The sequence below is a fragment of the Protomyctophum parallelum genome (genome assembly GCF_964188405.1).
Source record: "Protomyctophum parallelum genome assembly, chromosome: 3".
NCBI classification, from domain to species: domain Eukaryota; kingdom Metazoa; phylum Chordata; class Actinopteri; order Myctophiformes; family Myctophidae; genus Protomyctophum; species Protomyctophum parallelum.
Window position 1 is genome coordinate 46,335,806 of NC_139698.1, and position 22,298 is coordinate 46,358,103.

Here is a 22,298-nt window from a genome sequence, read left to right on the forward strand (position 1 = left end):
GGATCTGCTATTTTCACTAGGCTACTTCTTGGGTATAGCTTGAAATACTTTTGAAAAATGTTGGAATTGTATTTAATTGATCACCATGCAGGTGTGACTTTTTTGGTTTAAACATTTTTTTTTAAATCTTTTGAATTGAAATACAATTTATGTGTAGCCGTATAGCCCCTATATATTCGGAAACGAAAAAGGGGATATTACCTTGAGACCCATACAATTTGGTCCGGTACCGAAACATGGGTCTCGACCCGAAGTTTGGGAAACTTGTGCTATAAAAGCTACATGTATAGGCTAATGTCTGATAACAATTTATAGCCTATATGGTCTCGTACACGTGTCCCAGTGCGTGCGCGACTATAATTACACGTGTTTAAATCAATAGTATATGGTAAATAATTAAATAGCATCAAAATACATTTTAAAGCAGTATCCCAGAGACGGGGATAATAATATTCGATATTAAGTCAATATAGCCGAAGAGTTGCTGCATGTCTGTCCCTATAGCGCGGGTGTTCCCAATTGAAATGCAAATCAGTCTACAAAAACAAACACATGCATCAAGGATCACACAGTGCACTGATCCTCATCTTCATAGACTGCACGTTTACCCAACAGAAAACATGAATCAAATTATCCTTGACCCTCATACACAAATTAATGTTTGGCCACTACAATACATGATGTGATATAAACTATAGCCTACTTTACTTTGTGCATAACTGAAAATTGCTTCGATGTGTAATGCACTAAATCTAAATCTAAAATAATAGCCATACCCGTAGGCCTACTCATAATGTGCAAACACATGGCAATAAAACACAGATTATTCTATTAAATCTATACCCGATAGTCTGATGATGTATAGGCTATATTATCATCAGTGTTCATTCAATATAACTCAGAGAATGTACAAATGTTTTGTAGGCCTGAATTATAGGGTTTTATATTAATGCAGCGTTTCTCAAAGCGGGGTCCGGGGACCTCCAGGGGTCAAGGGGTTTCACGTCCTGTCCTCCCCGGCACAACAACATTCTGTTGAAAGAAATACGTGATTCCTGTCGATTCCGTGCAAATCAATGTGTAAATGTTATTTGTATTTATTTAACTTGAAACATTTTAACAACACAAGTCAAGTCTTGCATGGGGGTCCCTGCATGGAACAGAAACGTGTTTATAGATGGGGCCAAATAGAGTCCTTGCCATGAAAAAGCAGTGAACTAATGGACATTTCAACGCCCATGGTCTGAGCCCTCTATCTATTCTGCATGCATCAGAGCGGCTCTAATCTGTGTGGGAGCCCCTGTCTGCATGGGCCGGCAGGTTCCCCGTGCACTTGACCTACCGCAGGGGATTCAGCCCAACACTACAATCACTAAATTGAGCAGGGAGTGGGTGAGTTCAGGCTAATAAGTGTCGGCCTATTATTCTGCAATAGATCTAAAGACAAGCTAACGAATTCAAGTGTTCTTTATCGTGAATGGAGGGGCTAAAGTAGCTTATAGGCTACATGCTTGCTGCTTCTGCACAAAAGAGGCGTTGTAAAGGAGACGCCAAATACAAGTATAAATCGGCTGTGATTGGAATCCACAATCAACGATCTTCCAAATCACTGACGCACCCATGGACATTGGAATCTATCCTCAGGATCAGAAGATGCGTTTTATCCAAATGTTTGGAAATATATCGGGGGTATTCCATTAACATGTTATAAGAGGACATTTGATAAGGTTTAGTGTTTTATAGTATGTGACACTTAACTGGCAAATTATCTTCAGTAGCCTAATATACAATTCACGTGTTGCAGAATAAAGGCAGTCAACGGTTATAGCCTGAAAGCACATTTAAATTGATACAGACCACAGACACAGACATAGTATAGCCTAAAAGCACTCATGTGTTCATTTATCAATTTGCAACTCATTGTGTAGGCCTACAAATGTATCCATTTGGTTTCATTTAGTAAATTAACTGAGGATTTGACTGTGTGTATAGGCCTATCTCCTCGAGGTGTGGTGGTGGGGGTATAGCCAGGGTATGTATAGGCTGTAGGCTACTGATATGAGGCCTGTAACAACTTTCTGCTGTGGTGTGTCGTGTAATTCAACTCGGCTGGATAACACGGGGTCGAGGAAAGGTTCGCCTACTGACCGCTCAGCGTGCCATAAATAATACTGACCGCAGGGTACACACACGCTCTCATCTTCTTAGTATGCTCATAAAAACTTTTACTATCCAAATACGAGGAGGACCGCCTCCCCTTCGCAATAAACGTAAAAAAGGACCCAAAAGGTGTTATTCCAGTGGTCAGGTGTCTTTGCAACAGAGGAGGCCGTGCTGTATAAGGCCGAGAGGCTTTTAAACACACAGAGCACGGTCGATTTGATGAGTAAAACACATGGCCCTGCGGGGCCTGGGAGGCGAAACAAACGCATCACCAAAACGACCCTCTCTGCCAAATGAAAACAGCCATAGGCCTACTGTCCTTACATCATACTTCGGTCTTGGCAAGATGGTCGCTTCAATTATTCATAGGTTTTCACCGCGTGGTTTTATGAATGTTTTAAAAAACGGTGGGAGTCGGAGACGCTATAAATAAAACCTAAATCCATATCCCGTTCCGAATTCTTCCAATTAGCCTAAACTAAAACTATAGGCCTACAAGGCCTACTAGGCCTAGGTCTACTGTTGGCTTCCATTTCATTCGCACTTAAAGCAATGCATATTATGATAGATCCATCATAAAGCACTTCAACGCAAAACAGCACGCGCAAATAGCCAATTATGGTAATTTCTACACTAAATTATTGGTAATAAACCATATCAATATAGCTTATTGGCAACAGCATGCTGTGCAGGGTGTATATGTCAGACTTTGATTTATAGGTTTAGTGTAGGCTATACTGTATTCAGTATGGGGATGAATGGTGGCATAAAGAAGATACCGTAGTCGCATGCTTGGTGTTACTGTAATATGATAATTGAAAGAAAACGGCTTGTTGGCACACGGACACCTGTGCAGAACGGTTGGTTTCGTCTCGATTTGCACCCCCTCTCGCCCCATCGAGATTATTGAGTTTGAGGAGGGCCTTATAACATCTATCAAGACAATCAAGAATCAATGATCACACGCTACAGGGTCACGAAATGTCGCTGCCTGTGCCTGCCCTGCATGAGAAATCATTAGGCTAAATACAAAATGAAAATAGGCCCATTTCGTCACATTCCTTTTTTTTAAATGGTCTTTTCTTTTACCAATTATATATTTTCGTCTACCACCTATATAGCCAGCCAATATAGGCTGATGCTCCTTCACTGTTCCTGTGCAAGCGCCTCCGAGTCCATATGCTCACACAGTGACACAGACCGTCAGATCAGTCAGACCAGACGTGCGGTGGAGAGACTATAGTGTACGTGGAGGTTTCCTCTGCGACGCTAATTGCCGATGCTCCGGTGCAGTCACGCAGCCCAGGGGCCCGTGGAGACCCGGGTATAGGTGCCAAATGACGGATAATCGTCTTCCAGGACCACGCAGGGGCCAGCCTGCCAGCAGGCCCCGCCGTGGAGAAGCATGGATGGATGCATACTATAGCCTACTGTCTTGTCGCTTGCCGAAAATATGTTAAGAACGGATCTACATTCTACAAGCTGATATATAATTTTACGCCGCAGGCCCGCATGGGTCCGGTGACTACCAGGGGTCCCAAATGGACCCGTTATTGGTCTGTAACTCTGGGAGCGCATAGGCCTACATCTACATCATCTATTCTACATGGACCCGCGGTCCATTTTGTAGATTTAATTTTGTTGTAGATTTGGGGTCCGACCGTCCCAGAGATCAAAACAAAATATATATCCTTGGCCAAGCGCATAATATAAAAATGGGGGTCCTTCATATATGAAGAAAGGTTGACAATCACTGACAATAAGCTGACAAGGGAACTATTAGAGAATGGATGTTCTGGATAGACGCCGCCCAGGGGACTTATTTCACAACAAAGAGGTCACCCTGTCTCACACATTATATCATTCATGATGTGATGCCCACTGCCCTCATTTTTATTTCATGGGTCATTTTATTTGTGTTTTGGGGGGTGATACCAAACATTATAGCCTATTATATATATAGGCCTATACATCTGATTAAAAAAAATATATAGTATGGCCTATATATATTAGCCTACTATTTTGCAATAGTGCAAGTAACCTTTTTATATAGACTATATGGTCGTGAAAATTACACCTATACCGGTATGCTCTAGAAAAGCTTCCTGTATATATTTTAAAATTAAATTGATCTCCAAACAATTATAAAATAGTCTACTTTAAAATAAAATAAAATCTAAATCTAAAAGCAGCTTTTGTTTCCTCAATCAAAACAAAACAAGCAAATGTATAGGTTAAACATGAATAAATACATATGCAATAAGAAATTAAAACGAGTAAGTATATAGGCTAGTAGTAATACATGTAGTTTAGTAGCCTATAGGCTGTGGTAGCATGGCCAGAAAGTGACAACTTGACTGGCGAAGCTAATAATACTAATATTAATATTAATATTATTATTAATAATAATAATCAATGTACTCTTACCTTCGGGGAAAACAATTCTCATTTTCAAGTAACTCGTTGTCAGTCTAATAATGGAAGCTTTATCAAGCTGAGAGGTGATGGCTGAGGGCAAAGGCAACAGTTTAGCCAGTTCATAGAATTCACTATTCTCCTTCTCCCGTCGAGTCCGGGCCGCATTCTTGGACTTTTCTTTCATTTTTAGAACGGCTTGTTGTTGTTTTTGTTTATGTGTCTTTCTCCGTTACAGTACAGGCTCTCGGCGGCTTAGAACATCTCCTCGCACCAACTTTTTGCGCCTTTTACCGCCTCGTATAGCCTTACGAGTTGAGACCCGCAAATTCGCACTATTAGTTCTTCTCTTGCAGTCTGCGTTGTCGTGCGTGGTTGCGTGTCGTCTATCCAAAACGAAATCCACAGTGTCTGTCAAATGCAAACATTCCCACATTTCCTCCAGGCTACAGCGAGTGCCTGCAGACTGGGAGGTGTATTTAAATCCTGGATTCTATGGACAGATACGAAGCTCTGGTCCATTTGGACTGGAGTGTGTGTCTTCACCGCGGGCCCATCTTCTATAGTGGAACCGGTGTAGACATGATGCTGCAGTAAAACAAAACACAAACAAATGAACTTAAATAAATAAATACATCAATAAAGCAGTCAGTCATCATCTAGCATGCAGCTCATAAAAGCTATATACACACGAGGGGTTATAATAATACAAAAAACAGTGCGTGTGATTGACTGTGTTGTCCAACAGCATGTTCTGTGACTGAAGCAAAGCAATCATCATCATACCATTAAATATATAGTCTATATGAATGTTAATTATTAAATACATTCACAGCTTTATTTCTCAAATTCTCCCCGACTGCACGTATACCCCTCCCCCCCTTTACACACACAGGAATACACGTAGGCTATATAGCTAAATTAATGTCAAACAAGTAAAAACAATATTGTCAACTTACCACACTATATAGCTGCGACCAAATCGTGCTACTCAACTCAGGTCCTTTAATAAATACAAGCCCCTTTTCGCTGAAGTGCTCATTGGAAGAGCAAGGCTCGCCTGGCTTCCATCATATGTGTTTTTTATGGGATACGTCGAGTGCATCAAAAATAGTTTTCCAAAGCCTCCTCAGATATCCACTATAGCGATGTCTCTCTCTCTCTCTCTCTCTCTCTCTCTCTCTCTCTCTCTCGGAGAGTTAGAACAGCCCACCACAGTAGACACCTCTGCTCTCATTGGCCAGTAGGCCGTCGAGCTCAGTTCCCTATTGGGCAATGCATATATAAACGCGCCCGGGATTCAGCCAGAAACATTTGGGATTTGCTGTTGAGCAAATTAATAAATCACTAGGCCTACAGTCTATACTGCAGCTTAGATATGCATACCCTTTTGTTGCACAGACTTGAGACTTGTCCAGTAGGTAGGATAATTTAAGTCGTTATAGCCTATATACACTTCATATCCAACATTGACATTTAACAGCATTTATTTATTTGTAATCTTTAACCATTTTGTTCTCCCAATTTCATATTTTTGAGATTATGACAAATGACAACCCCATTTATTAAAAAAAGAAAAGAAAAAGACGTTGCATATCACGATCTGCTCAGCATACATAAGGCTATTTATATTTCCTGAAAGGAATGTGGGCTAATGTCATTCAGACTCAGTAGCCAATAGTTAGCTACCCTACAGGTCGGATAAACGGGGCCATTCACCCGATCGACACTAAACAAGCTACACACATGTAGGCTACACATGTGAGACGTACATTGTGTGTGTGTGTGTGTGTGTGATTAAAATACCTGGGGGTAACAATAACATTTAGCAATTTATAAAGCATTGACCTTGACCTACACGCGCGCACACATGCACACACGCGCGCGCGCAAACACACACACACACACACACACACACACACACACACACACACACACACACACACACACACACACACACACAAACACACACACACACACACACACAATGCCTATATATATTATATAATATATATATATATATATATATATATATATATATATATATATATATATAGGCCTTTTGTTATTTTTTTTCTCCCCACTATACACTATACAGAAATACACTGTGGTCGACGCCAATAAGTTTCAGGCTAAATGACCATTTACATGTAGGTTACAATAGCGCGCATGGGCAGCACCGCCACACTTAATACTCCCTCTCCTTCCCCACTATCCGTGCTTGTGTCATTTTCGACACGGGTGAACTGGTAATAGGATATCGCCCGCAGTGAGCGAGCAGGAGAAAATCACACAGGATCCGCTACGCGCACGGAATGGTTGACGCTGGTTTAACCTTCTCTTAAATCCAGAATTTGCTGCTAATTAGACGTCCGTAGAGGATGGGAAACGGCAGAAAAGACTCAAAAAGAAGTCCCCAGTCAGAACGGAATCAAAAGATAGGCCCTACCCGCCAGAATCAAACCAAACGCTGTTCTCAAAATAATAACGAGACAATTACATCCTGTTGATGCATGGGGCTATTTATAGAATTCCAAATGCTTTTTTCTTATAGGCCTACTCATAAAAATAACATAGGAGACAATGTGCTAAAATGCAAGTGTGCCAATGGAAATAAATATGTCATCGGTGGGAGATTAAAATCATTGCTTGCTTGGCTATATCATCTATGGGGGGAAAATCTGCTTATTCTATATACACCACTGGTATAAGCCAAATAATCAAACTAATAAAATAAAGACATAATTAAGGTATATGATAGATCAGTCAGTGGTTTCCAAAACGTTTAAGCTAGAAACCCAAAACGAGACACAAACTATAGGCATATAGTGAAAATAGCAGATAAGATCACAACACTTCTTATTGTGTTATTGTATTGTTTTCCCTCTAATTAATGGATGTATTTCTATCGGATTCTTTTGAAAAATGTTTGACTTGTGCCTTTAAAAATTTATGTAGAATTCTGTGGGATTGTTTTTGAAAATCTATTTTAAATAATAATTTAAAACAAAATGTAGGAATAAAAAAAGAAAGGGGTAACCGCCAAAAAAGGTAAACAGTGAGGTGGGTCATTATATAATTTGAATAGAACAATTGAATAGTAGACAGTGTCTGAAAACGGGTAATTTTTTTAAAGGCCTTTTTGATTTTCAATCAGCATGCAATGAAATAGCATGAGCGTACAGTAAATGTGAACATGAGTCAGGGAAACAGCGTATGATATTAGTATGGGTCTCCCTATAGACATTCCAGTTGGTCATACCGGTATATACTGTATGCAGACTCTGACATACACAACTTACTTCTCAAACCAAAATAATACAGGTCAGTGCATGCCTTGTAACAGTGCCATATAAAAGTGTACAATGCAGCTGTCATGAATGTTTCACAGCAGGCTTACTGTATACTCCCCCAGAATCACTTACATGGCAATTGTGATCCATCCTGCATCGATTAAAACCTGTTAAAAAGGATTTGCCGATGGGCAGCAGGAAAAAAATATATATAAAAGGACACAAGTCAAATGTAAATCCTCCCTGTGATATTATTTATTGTTTCAAAAGAACCAAAGTTGAGTTGGAAGCCACTACTGCAGACGTAGCCAAGAGAGGAGTTACCAGAGAGAGTACAGCTCGACAGTCGCCCAGAACTGAAGCACCGTTGTTTCCAAAACAACAACATAGACGGGCGCATCCTACCGAATCATAAAATGTACCATTTCCTAAACGGCAGTTTCCTTTGTGCTGCTACGTCTCGTGCTGTACCTCCGTCACTTGGTCTTCTATATGGCAGTTTGATCCGTTTCTAGGGAGTCTTTGAGGTGGGGGAAGGAGAAGATATATTTCACAAAACAGATGTGACAGTTTGGCACTCCTGAGTGTACAGCCCCACAGCAGGAACCATGTTTCACACACCTGCACAGAATTCCACCCCGGCAGCCTAAATAAACTCCATCTTTTCCGTTTGACAAAGTGTAGCCATGTTTTATTCCTCTCCCCCTCCCCCCTTCTAGACACGCAAACATTCTTCTTCTCCTTCTTCATCATGGTCTTCAACGTCTCAATAAAACATCTTATCTGGCTCCGCTCTTAAAATCGATATGATAAGTAAATCAAACTCATTTATCGTCATTTTTCGTCAAACCGGGCTCCCGCCCAGGGTGATTTCACGGCCTTTCATAGCCGTCCAAAGTTACTTGAGTGATCTGCGAGCGAGAGGCGATGCCGCAGCAAAATAGATATTTATTGAATTATCAAAACGGTGATGCAACTTGCTTATATAGCGTACAGCCTAGCCATACATTGGTCACGGCTGTCCGATCTCTGTCCGTCTATCGTCTACTTTTCTTTGCAGGGTTTTCCACAGCATCAGTGGTCGCTCTCTAAGAGCATTAACCCATTGAAAACGGGAAAACATTTGCGTAATGTTTAGATTTTAGCATTGGGTATTCCAAAATAAGTGCTATTTTCTTTAAAGGATCGTGAGAAGTGTTTGAAAAAGTTTGAATACGTTTGGATTTATGAACACAAATCTTCTCTTCTGAGGGGTCTCTGGCAAAAAAACAAAAACAAAAATCAGATAGGGGGTCCGCAGCCAAATAGATCACTTTTGGGGGTCGTTGACATGAAAAAGTTAGATGACTAACTGAAGGCATTTTGTAGAATCGGTCTCTGGTCTTAATGGGTTAAAGTGCAGCAGAAAGGCAAAGGCATCGGTTACAACTCTCAAAAACCCCAAATCCCCTTTGGTGTTAAACACACTCAAACGGTCTCTAGATCTCTCTCTCGTCATCGCAAACCGTAGACCACCACCAGTCCCCCAACTCATCCCAGTGCTATATATGCCCCCTTGAAGCGGACAACGCAGTGTGGTCGGGTGGCTGGGCCTGGTCGTGTCATTTGAGGGGCGTGCTGTGGCTCTTGGCGTCCCCCGACACCTCGCTGTTGACCTGGGCGCTGATGCTGGCGGGGGTGACGTTGAGGTGGATGTCGTACTGCTGGTCCAGGCCCAGGTAGCTGTCGCTCATCAGGTACAGAGTGTAGATGCACCTGCAGACCCACAGACAGGAGGTGTTATTCACTGCCACAGTTTTCCTTTTTTGTCCTTTGGTATGCATAGTGTTTTGTATTTGTTGATGACATGTGGTGTTGTTTTTTATGCTATGTTGATGAATTGAATACACAGGACCACAATGGAAACAAGTCCCCAGGCCGTTTTTTCCGTACTATCCTTAATGTCTGACTGTACCTCGTGCTGTTTACATTATTAATATTCAATCAAATCGATCAAAAATGGGCCACTAGTGGTGCCGTGAAGATATTGCAAGTGGGCTCCCCATTGACGAAACATTGCCTGCCAATGACCAAAGTTCTCGTCATCTCACTCCAAGGGTCACACCGATGACGTGTTTTCAGTAGTTTGTGATAGAGGGCGCACTACCACAGCCTGTGAATGATCCTAGGATCAGGAGATCAACAAACCACATTCAACTGCCCATAACTATGGAACGGATTATCGCAGCGGCACAGTTTTTTCCTCCCCGACTCTATAAGACTCTAATGCGTCTTTCAAAGCCTTCATCGCTGTGAAGAATGATATTCTGTGATTTATCAAAGGTTAGTGAAAAACGCCTGGAATGGCTGGCAAGTGCAGCTATAGACGATGTTTTAACTTTGGCAGTGGGTTAAATGAACATGCTCTGTAAAAGCACGCGGCCCAGCTGTGTTAATGAGAAGCACTACTATCGGTCCGGACGGCTAGTTTAGCGGTCTGGGCACCGTGTGTTGTGGGTTCCGCTCCTGAACCCCACGACCTTTGCTGCGTGTCACTCCCCTTCTTTCTCTCCCCATTTCCTGTCAGTCTACTGTGATCTATCAATAAAAGCTAAAGCCAAAAACGAAACAAAAAAACAAAAAAACATTGCTTCCAAACCTGATAGCAAACATTACTTTCTTACACACAAAATGTTTTGTTTTACCCTACCCTGGTTATTGGTCCTACAGTATACGCCATACGTATACGTTTATGTTACAGGAATATAATACCTATTCATAATCCTGCCATTTATTGTCAGGTTGAATTTCGCAATAATATAAATTGTCTTCATATGAAGCGAACACAAGTATTGATTTATGGCTCCCATCGCAGGAAAGACCAGGCCGTACTCCAAATGTAGTGAGTACAGTATGTGCCTGTGGAGTAATAAAGCTAATTAAATGAATTAAACTTCATGTAACTATCTGTTCCACACAGTCGTAACTGAGAGCTGAGGATTAATTGTTGGTCCCTTAACCACCAGAGTCTGATTTATAAGCGCTCCTTTTATTGGGACACAATCTGTTCAAGTTTTGGCTACAACGATTCCGCTGGTGCAGTGGGACTTTCCACTCATGGTAATAATTTCTATTACCATGTGCGTGGGAACTTTTCACTTCAAGGGAAAGGTGCGCTCAACACAAAGGACAGTCTTGTAGCCTTGAGATCAAACTGGATGCAGACAGTTTATATACAATATACTGTACATCCACACCCTCTGAAGAAGTCTAGGAGTCTTTAATAACGATGATGATGTGCAGCAGCAGTCTATCAGGAATGAAATGTACGCGCTTCGCGGCACGCAGACCTTCCTCCTATAGGAGTAACGCTGAGAAAGGCCTACACTACGTGCTGAAACACTCTTCAACGTTATTAAAGACTCTGAGAGTCTCAGAGAGACTCGTGGAGGAAAGCAACGTGTTTCTATTTGACTTATGCCTTACTTTCCAGTCTTCTCTGGGGTGTAGAAGGCCACGGAGTAAGTGCTCCGGTTGCGGAGGTATCCCACCCGTTTGACAGCCAGCAGCTCCTTGCGGTCCACTTCTCCCAGGATCAGGAACCAGCCCTCGTCTTTCGTTTTAGTGAACCTGGGGGCCTGGGCCTTACTGTCCTGCTTCCTCTGGAGAAACATTCAAATCATGTCAAATAAATCACCCGCTTTTAATGTTATCAACCTATAATCACCAGTATATTCTTATGAAGACCATTCAATGCAGCCAGTATGGACATTTCCACATAGGAAATCGGAAAGTGAACTTACTGCCAGCAAAGTGAAAACTGACTTACATGGCCGGTTAAGACTGATATGACGTTAAGGGAATTACGTGGCCGGTTACGACTGAGGTTAGGGTTAGAGTTATATAGGGTTAGATTTAGCCGTTATGGTTAGTAATAGTCGGACCACGCGACCAGCGACACGTCATTGGATACAATTTTACAAACAAAAAAGTAGAAAAAAAAGAAAAGATGAATACAATGTGTTTGTGCATGTATACTGTGTATACAGTAGTAGGGCTATTTCCCGAAAGATTAATTATTTCTTTAAATGCTTTCTTCAATCTCCTGTTAAACTCCAGATGTGACCCTTGAATTCGTCTAGTCTCTAACTTTCAACAGCCTGTAGCCATTAGAAAACCAACACAAAACTCCATAACCCGAAAAGGCTGCTGCTCTCTGCATGACTGTATGGTGCAAACATACATTTGACCAATTTGTAAAAATCAAGTAATCAATTAGTGGAGATATTTCCCATGACTATTGGTCGACTAAGAACAGTACAGTAGACCAGTGTTTCCCAAACAGTGGGCCGGGGCCCAATTTTGGATCTTGGAGTAAATATATATTTTTTCCAAAATATCCCCCCCCCCCCCCCCCCACAAAAAAATCTAATCTAATAATTTTTCAAATATTAAAATAAAAAAGGAAAATCCATAATTAAAAAATAATAATAATTAAGAAGTAGTGAAAATAGCAGATCTACAAGCCCCTATGCATCACGACTAGATCGTATATTTTCACTAGTATTAGTCCCGTGGAGAAAATGTCTCTTTTGGTCCTCGAGCTAAAAACATTAGGAAGTTAGGAACCAACACACGTGCGTCTGTGCTTTTGTGTGTGTGTGTGTGTGCGTGTGAGAGTAAACATGTGAAGTCTGGCTGACCCTCTGCTGTCCCATGGTGACTCGTCTCAGGGACACCTGCAGGACATACTCCTGGTCGGCATGGACGTCCAGCCAGCTCCTCTCGTCCCGCGGACCAGCGCCACCCCCCCTCCCCGGGGCGGGCAGGGGGCGCTCCGTCTGCTCCCGGCACTCCTCCCACCAGCCCTTCACGCTCAGCCCCACCTCCACCACGGGGAGGTGGCTGAGGAACGACCACGCCTGCAGGAGGAGGGGGAGGAGGAGGGGGAGGAGAAGGAGGAGGGGGAGGAGCAGGAGGAGGAAGAGGAGGAGGGGGAGGGGGAAGAGGAGGAGGAGGGGGGACGGGGACACACGAGGAGCAGAAGAGGGGTTAGAGAGGTGAGACAGAACAAAACAAGGCACAAGTTGTCTGAAATGAAATGCAATTTACAGCTTGGCTACCAATATAAAGAAAACAAGCGTGTGCTGAAGAAAAACAACATCCCTGTCCTCAAATCAAACCAACGGCAAATTTGAGATCCATGAGCTTAGTCCAAATGCAGAAGACTTGAGATACCGGTGGTTCTCAAACCGTAACTCTTAGACTCAGTGTACAAATGGACCCATAAGGGTCCCATTTGGACCTGCATAAGGGTCTATTTGGACCCCCCTATAGTAATCGCTGAACGGAACGGTTAAGCAATCAGACCATTAGTATAGGGAATCATTAAGGAACCGGAATTGTTAAAATCCTAAAGGATCCCAACCCGAATCGGCACGCGACACCATCGTTCGGCAAAGAATAAATGGGGCTTGAGGTTACATGGGGGAGGAAAACAACACAGAGACAGAAGGCATGAGGGAGGAGTGGAGAGAGAGAGACGGAGGGAATCTGGAGTAAGATGGACAGATCTATCAGCTAAGTCTCTCCCATTTGATTCATTCAAATAGACATTATCCTCTGGTCTTAGGTGCCCCTTAAGCTTTTTCATGGTGAATTTAACATCTGATTCCAAATTTCCAATGGCAACGCAACCCCCCCAGAAAGGGGATATACAGCATAAAGCAAAAGGAGGTGAAGAGAGGGAGAGTGCATAGATGCTGGAGTGTGTGTGTGTGTGTGTGTACACTTGTATTTATTGTGAGGACCACATGTCCCCACAAACGCATGTCCCCACAAACACAGTAAAATGTAGAGACATTTCCTGGTCCTGGCATTCAGAAGCATAGGTTTAAGGTTTAGAGTTAGAGTTATGTCTGATTTATACTTAGTTGCACGCTGGTGTCACAAATGACTCCACGGTGTGACGCCCTGTGAGCTTGTAGAACTTTGCAATTCTTCTGACTTTATATACAGTTACAAATGGAAATAAAAAAACAAATGGCATTCCTAAAAGTGCCAGTCTACAACTTTGATTTGTTTCATTTGCTTTGTTTATCATTTGCACACACAATAATAAAATATACAGATGTAAGCAAATTGAAATGTACAGGAGGTATGAAACCCTATTGGGCTTATATGAAGACCTCTCCTAGAAAAAAGAGAAAATAAATAAAATCTGTAAAAAATACAAAAAAACTATATATATATATATATATATATATATATATATACAGTATATATCTAACTAAGAAATAAGAGACATAAAGAACAACAATAAATCCTAAAATGTCCTCACAAGTATATTAATACAAACACGCGCGCGCGTGTGTGTGTGTGTGCCATTACACTGGAGGCAGGGAGGGGAAAAGCCTCTACGTTTCAACCCGGCAAAAGCTATTTATGTGAGGATTACTCTCCCTGAGCGAATCAGACGGAGACGCCGCTGCACATCTAATTATTTAATTAGAGCGGCCGCCGCAGCAGCGCGGGCCGGGAGGCCGGGGAGCCAGTGGAGGTGGACTGCATGGGGTGGGAGGGGAGAGTGGGAGGGGCAGTGGGTGGAGGTGGTGGGATGGACACTGATTGGGTAAGGCCACGGGGCCCTGCCGCGGTGCCCGGACACTCTCATTACCGCCGCAATTAGCACTTAGATTGGAGCTGTAAAGCCTGCTCGGCACACACGTATAATTGGGGATCCTGGAGTTATCTGGGACCGCACCGCCCGGCGAGACTGTAGCTCCATCGCACGCACGCACACGCACACACACACACACACACACACACACACACACACACACACAACACACACACACACACACACACACACACACACACACACACACACACACACACACACACACACACACACACACACACACACACACACACACAACCACACAGTAGCGCTGCATTAGCTGCAGACCATGCTAAATATAAGGGTCTAATTATTAGATGTACACGCACATATCATTCCTATAGCTGTACCGCCGTTATTATTAAGTACACACTCATACATTTATATTCCAGACTGAGGTTGTGCACTCTCAGTGTTACACACCGGGCCCATGTGGACCCCATAGTGGGCTACGCCACAATATGTGGAAGGAAGGTTACCTGGCTGACGTGATTGAACACTACATGGAACGAAGGTTACCCCATTCTGACCTGAGATCAGATTCTAAAAATGTCTTCTACATCCTGAGAGTTTTCTGAAAAAGGTGGCGTGCTATGAGCTTGTAGATCTTCTATTTTTCAATAGCTAAAGCATAACACAATGCTAACACCAAAAGGGGTTCCCGCCCAACATGGGTTAACTGGCTGATCTGATTGGACACTACGTATAGGAAGCAGGTTTACCTGGCTGATCTGATTGGGCTGCAGCTCCTGTCCCATGATGGCAGCGAATGTACTCTCCCTCCCCTCGCAGGTGGCGATCAGCTCCGGCAGCCCTTCGATTGGTCCGCTGAAGGCCCCGCCCCTCGTCCCCTTCTTGTTAGCCCAGCGCCTGTGGAGAGGGGAGGGGAGGGGCATCAGTCATGTTGTAGAGTCGTTACGATGCCAGTATCGGGGAAAACAACGCTGCCGATACTGCCTAAAATGCTGCTTTATCGGGTATCGGCGAGTATGACAGTCTACGCCTTTCCCATACCATGTCATTTATCAAATGATACTGTATGTCATCAATTATTTTGTATTTTGAATGCTTCAGTTGATGTTGCACTACTGTTACTGTACTATTTACATTATAATTTTACTATAACTTCTAGATGCACTGCAACAATTATTAATTGAAATTTTATTTATTTATTCCTAGATCGGTAAAAAAAATGTAAGGACCCCCATAACTCACTCTCAGAGTTACAGACCTGTAAGGGTCCATTTGGTACCCCCCCCCCCCCCCCCCCCCCCAAGGAACTGTGAGGGTCCCAGGACCTGGACCACACTGTCCTAATTTATTCTATTGTTTTTACACTGGGCACAAGTTACGGGTAATCGGTATTGGGAAGGAAAACCTGGTCTGGGTACGTCTCTCTCTAGCCACGTGACACCACCCATCTGAAAGGAATCCTACTCCGCTGCTTCCTGCTGCTCGCCACCGCAGGAAGCAGCGTGTCTCGTCTCAGCCCTCTGTTAACATTTTTATTGAGTTCGCACAAATTATTCTTCACTGCAGGACGCGGCCCAGGACATCCATATGGTGTTTGCATGAGAGAAAGAACACATAAGGCTGCTTGGAATGTTCAATCAGACCGCGTGTGAGTGTGTGTGTGTGTGTGTGTGTGCGCGCAATGCATTACTATACTTATGAGGGCCAAATGCCCCCACAAGTGCAGTAGAATTGAGAGCATTTAGAAATAGACATTGCGAGGTAAATGTTTTGGGGGAGTTAGGCATAGTTATAATTAGGAAAAGATTCAGGTTGGGGTTAGATATTTAATGGTTAGCTTTAAATGTCTGTGGAATTCTGCCTAGTTTATAGTCGGTTGCGTGCCAGCGTCGCCAGAATCGTGCACCGGAAATAGCTAATCAGCCAGATTTGTTGCACATCCGCAGCCCGCAACTACATTGTTTCCTTTGCTTGGTGTTTTTTGTGAAGCACAATGAACTGCCTTGTTGAATTTTAATGCTGAAAAGTAACTGTTTTGGACGTATTCGGTTTCCACCCGACACGGACGATTTGAAAATGACATGGGGAGCAAAAGACCCTGGTTATAAATAAAACACGCCAGGCGTAATTCCTTCTCATTCCAAACAAACCGCTGGGTTGGCAAATTGGGTTTTAAAAAGCTTAAAGAACTTAGGTGCTGCTGCTCACCTGAACAGGTAGAGTTCCTGCTGTTCGATGTGGGGCAGTGTCAGTAAGGAGGAGTCGTGGAGCCACCTGGCCTGAACGATCATCTGCACCAGGTTGCAGATGCTGAGCGCCGTCACCAGCCATCCCTCGCTGGCAGCCACGTCCAGCATGGCCTGGACACACACACAGAGGCACACAACTGAATGAACCTTTCTTGATGCGTGTAGTAGCAGTGTGTCTCGGAGCCTCTGCCCTGAAGACCAAAATATGGTCTGGCCTAATATGTTGCCATACCCACTGTATTTGGAATGGATTCCTGTCATTCTGAGTGCGTACCCTTTCCCCAACAACGTCGTCCATGTTTGTTGTGTTTTATGAGTTTGATGAAGAGCCAGTAGGCGCTTAGGACCCAGTGTGCAGACTTTGTTCTTTATTCTGACCTCAGCCCAGCACCTAGTTTTTAGTGAATGGATGTGCATGCTTTAATGTTTGTTTTATGAGAACAACCCAACCAGAAGAGCATCAGATCTCATAGACTTTCATTATAAAATCAAAGTCAAAAGATTTCAAAAAGTATAAAACATAATTACGTGAACATAAACAAACCTGGAGGTCCTGCCATGGCCTACTGGCTGCGTACACAAAGTTTATGGAGCAGTAAATACGCACGCACGCAGGCACGCACGCACGCACAGAGACAGCTATCTCTCTGTTAAGGTCAGAGTTTGCAAAGCTCAGCTGCACTCTAACTAACTTAATTAATGTAAAAGTAATTTCCAGACAGTAAGTATGACTAAAAAGGACCTTGAGTGCGAAGGCAAGCCCCGGCGGAGTTAATCAAAATGCTAATGCAGTACAAATTAGAGGAGTGATTAACATTTCACAGTAGCTGCTCAAGGAAATTGATGCCAGAATATGGCTGGTCGTGTCACAGCGGTGCCGGGGTCCAATGGAGAGGGCCTGAAGTGGCGAGGACAGTGGGTTCATTCATCTAAAAAGCTCTCAAAGGAAGGACTTCTATGTAGAGGTGCAACAGTTAGTCAAACTAATGCATTTAATCCATTAGAGAAATTAATCCATTTGAAATGTATCAATTTTGGGGTGGGACTTTTTTTTCCTCCATTTTCAGACCTACAAGCTCAAAATTAATCGAAATCGGACGTGTTGAGAGATCGATCAAATTATGCTTAAAGGACCACTTCACCACTTTTCAACATCTCTTCATATAAATTTGTTCTACTCAGTTTGTGTCTCATAGGGGGGCTGTGCGCAGTTCAGAAACCCCTTCTTTTTAAACAAGATTTGTTTTTAAATATATTTAGATTTATATTATCGTGCGAACGATGGCTTCCATTTTTGCATTGCAACTTTTCAGGAAAAGAAAGCCTGCAGTTTCTATTAGCTTGGATTCCCCATCGATGATGTCACTGGTGGACAGGTGAACTGCCCACAGCCCTCCTATGAGACATAGACGGAGTATTATCATGATCATTAAACTCATTCTAGGCCAAGAACGTATTTGACTTATTTTTCACAAAGTGCCTCCAGGCCAAAGGCGGGTTTAACTTATTTTTAAAGGGGCTTCTATGGTAGCCTGTGCTAACAATTGCTACTGCCATTTAGAGGTGGATGAGTTTGAGAGGACCAATTATATGAAAATAGGTTGAAAAGTGGTGAAGTGGTCCTTTAAGTGGGTTAATCAGACCGATTTAGTCAATAAAAACATCTATTTGGTTATTTTTATGCTGATTTGTTGATATAATATGAAAATTAATAGATCAAATAAGATGCCCAATTCTATGTCCATGGCTGGGATGTTTTTTTAGTTTAAGTTTTCTATATGCCATTGTTCCACATTTCCGAAGGCTGTATATATATCACTCCTATCCCTGTTTTATGTTCAGGTATTTCAAGTATTAACCACAACCGTATCCTAACAGACTGACATCTGTGCAATTTGGAACGGCACACCACAGGTTTTGGATAGGTTCATGAGAGCCAGGGTCATGGAATCTACTCAAAAGTAAAGGGTAATCTTTCACTTTGCACAAAAATGACAGCCACAAGCAGCCATTTGGGGTTTCTAGATAGTTGAGATTTTAACGGAGCAAGGGGTCAAGAACTGTACAACTATTTTTGAAGATTATGTTGTGAGAACGTTTCATCAACGTATTGATCAACATCAATATTATCACTGTCAGGGCTGTAGTTGGGTGTGATATGCATCTAGCTTTGTATTGACATTGTGTGGACGATAAAGAAAGAGGATATGTTCTGGTGTTCTTTGCCAGAGTTTGAGAAGGAATATCAACAAAAGTGATTCATTTACCGGTACACAGATGTATACCAATGATGTGTCACCGGCCGCATGGCTGCATCACTGCCTGCAGTGCCTGGTATTTGGAACTGCACTCGCTTCACCTGTGAGCTGCTATTGCAATTGAATCGTGAAAAGTAATAGTTTTGGACATATGAGGTTCCCCACCCGACAGAGACGGCATATACTCTAGATAGATGCCCCCTCAGCCAGCTGACCCAGAGCCAACAAATAGAACCCATTGGACTAAGCCAAATTATAAAACAGCAAAAGGAAAACTATCTGACACATTGGAAAGAAGCAACACAAAAGCAGAGTAAACTAGAATGCTATCTGCTATCAGAGAATACACTGTGGCAGAATACCTGAGCACCGTGACCGACCCAAAACAAAGACGAATCTTAACTAGGTACGGACTCAGTGAGCACAGTCTCGTGATCGAGAAAGGCCGTCATAGGCAGACCTGTCTCCCGAGAGAAGTGGAAACTGAGCTACACTTCCTAACCATCTGTTCATTGTACCAAGACATCAGAGACACATATTCCCAGTTCCCAGATTACAATCGCCCACGGAGACTTTGAAAATAGGACGAATGACAAAAAAACTCCCATATCTGCTGGGTGAAGTACAACAATGTGCAAACACCGCAGCAAGATTCGTGAGCTGCTGTGATAGGGTAATGCTATCAAATGGAACACAACCACCCTAAAGAATAATCATTGTGTGTATTCCTGCACTATATGCATCGAGTGATCTCGGTACATAGACATTTATTTGGAGATTTTGACTTTCAATTCCGCATACATTTTGTTTTGATTGTATTGTTCCACTTTTTGCTTTGGCAATGTAAACGTATGTTTTCCCATGCCAATAAAGCCCTTTGGAGGAACATCACAAAGTGAACAGCAGTGGTCAGCCAGTCCACTGGAGCACGGAGGGGAGCAGAGGAAAGCAGAACATAAACACATGGAAGACGTACCATGCACAATCACTCCCAGATACACCGCATGGACGGGTTCACACGCACGCACACACGCACACGCACACACACACACACACACACACACACACACACACAGTCTGTCGGCACAAAACACATGCGTCAAGCAGACACAATTGTTGCATGCATGCACGCAAGCAACACACACACACACACACACACACACACAATAAATAATGCACATGTACAGTACTGTTGGTACAAATCACCATCTGTAAAACATACACACACGATGACGATGCAGGCTATGCATGCACGTGTACGTACACATGCACACACGCACACGCACGCGCACGCACACACACACACGCAAGCAATGCTGATGCACATGTATCGGTACAAGACACACACATCCAACGTGCAGACACACACATACACAGATTCTCACACATCCGTACGCAAGCTTCTGCATCACAACCACCCACCCACCCACCCACTCACTCACTCACTCACATAGTTATATACAATGGCTTACAGGCCTCACGCGGGTCTGCAAGCCAGTGTCGGTAAGAAAAAAACTCTCTCAGAGCAGAACCCCGCCAACAACCAACCGCTAACTAGCCCTTCACGCAGGCACACACTGTGGCCGCACAGAAGCACCTGACATTCAGCCATGGACAATGTCTAGCAGACCCGCGGCTGTGGGTCTGTTGCTTAGAGAGAGGGAGGGCGGGCGGGCGCATGGTTGTTAAGGGCAACCTTCTGAGCACTGTCCTTTTTTCTTTCAGTTTTTTACGAGGCGTGCGAGCAGGTTGAGCCACAAATCATTCCCACATCTCCCCGCCGGTGCTGCCCCGCTCGACACTCATTTTATACACATACAGCCACGCAAGAGAAATCCTGAATTTAATCCTAAATCCTGTCCATTTAACCGTGACAGTGTGTATACAGATGGGTCCTCTGCAGAAGTTTTTAACTCAGAGAGTGTACAAAGGGAAACCAAATGGAACGGAGTTTAATTTGACACATTTTACCGTGTGCACACTGGCTTCCACTGGGCATGTCTGTTAGTAAGTGAATGTAAATGTGTACGTATACAAATGTTGACAGGCTGAAACCTCCGAAGGTGCCTGCAGCACCATCGCCAGGGTCTCCATCGTTAGCCTTTGCAATAAGACACGTTGTCAGCTTATTGATTGGCTATTTTAGCTAGATCAATTCACTCAGTTATAATAAATGCATAAATGCACTTATTTTCGTTGATATATTATGAAAAAACTAGTGCTGTCGACAGTTGCAGCCCTAGAAGAGCGTGAAATTAATTAAAATGTTAGCGTATAAGTGTTTGTGTGTAAGAGGAGGGGTGAGTGAGATGTGAGATGTATGCCTCGCCATCCTTTCGTCAGTGTTACCCGAGCCTCAACTGTTTCTCATTTTATTGCTCAAGCGTGTGGCTTGTGTCTAGAACTCCCCCACATTAGAACACAAACACACAATACAATGACAAACCTTGGTGAAAAACAAACCAACAAATTAAATTTGACATTATTGCCATTGACATGATTCCTTTTCATCGCGAGAAAGGCTTTTCTTTTGTCCACCCCCTGATGCTTTTATGGGATTGCAAATGCAGAGAGTTTGGTTTTGGGTCCCTGTCATCTCTACTGAACAGTGGTTGATCAACTACTCAGATGTTTTACTGAAGTAAAAGTAGCAATGTCACAAATTTAGAAATGCTATATTTCACCCCAAACCCCAAAGTTGCCTTGATGGACCACAATAGTCTCTAACTATGCACAGCAGCCATATTGGACAGAAATCGCAAATCGGGCCTCTTCCTTACTTCCTTCACAGGTGTTACCAATGATACGAATGAAGGCCCTGTTCCATTCTGATCAAACAGAGTTAGGGTGCCGATATTGTGCTTGTTCGATCACTGGAGACACTCTGCTAGACCAGTGGGTTTCTTGAGGGAGTTCAAAATGGCCCCTTACGGGTTTGTAACTCAGAGTGTACAAATTGTCTCTCGTTGCTCAAGTTTGCTTGAGCCGACTCAGCCCTGTCCGAGTTGCAACCCGATAGGCACAGCATAGTAAATAATGTTGTGGAGACTGCCTTTGCCCCAGCCGCCACTCAAAGTGACTACTGGGTTGGGCTGCTATGGCTGACAGACATAGTTGAAGGGTGATATGTCCCGCGTGCCTCCGAGGTGCTCTATCTCTGTACAGATTTACAGGCTTGTGCTTCGTCAGCACAGGCATCAGAGGAAATGCACTACTTTATGATGCATGACTTCGACATAAAGAACCAAAAGGAAAACAGGGGAAAAGAAAACTGCAGTAACAAAAAAAA

At 43.2% G+C, this 22,298-nt stretch overlaps 2 protein-coding genes across 2 annotated transcripts in view; both read right to left on the bottom strand.

Moving 5' to 3' along the window:
• The window catches only part of sim1a (SIM bHLH transcription factor 1a), a 25,412-nt gene extending 19,853 nt beyond the window's left edge, over window positions 1-5,559 (bottom strand). The window contains exons 1-2 of the mRNA XM_083760972.1: window positions 5,538-5,559; window positions 4,591-5,166 (exon numbers count right to left, since the gene is read on the bottom strand). Of these exons, the coding sequence (XP_083617098.1) occupies window positions 4,591-4,765 (175 nt within the window). The 5' untranslated portion in view covers window positions 4,766-5,166; window positions 5,538-5,559. The remainder of the gene's footprint in view (window positions 1-4,590; window positions 5,167-5,537) is intronic.
• A 2,319-nt stretch (window positions 5,560-7,878) lies between these two features.
• ascc3 (activating signal cointegrator 1 complex subunit 3) overlaps window positions 7,879-22,298 on the bottom strand; it is a 194,462-nt gene continuing 180,042 nt past the window's right edge. Inside the window, exons 38-42 of the mRNA XM_083761688.1 lie at window positions 16,711-16,862; window positions 15,252-15,399; window positions 12,554-12,772; window positions 11,337-11,512; window positions 7,879-9,626 (exon numbers count right to left, since the gene is read on the bottom strand). Coding sequence (XP_083617814.1) covers window positions 9,473-9,626; window positions 11,337-11,512; window positions 12,554-12,772; window positions 15,252-15,399; window positions 16,711-16,862 — 849 coding nt within the window. The 3' untranslated portion in view covers window positions 7,879-9,472. The remainder of the gene's footprint in view (window positions 9,627-11,336; window positions 11,513-12,553; window positions 12,773-15,251; window positions 15,400-16,710; window positions 16,863-22,298) is intronic.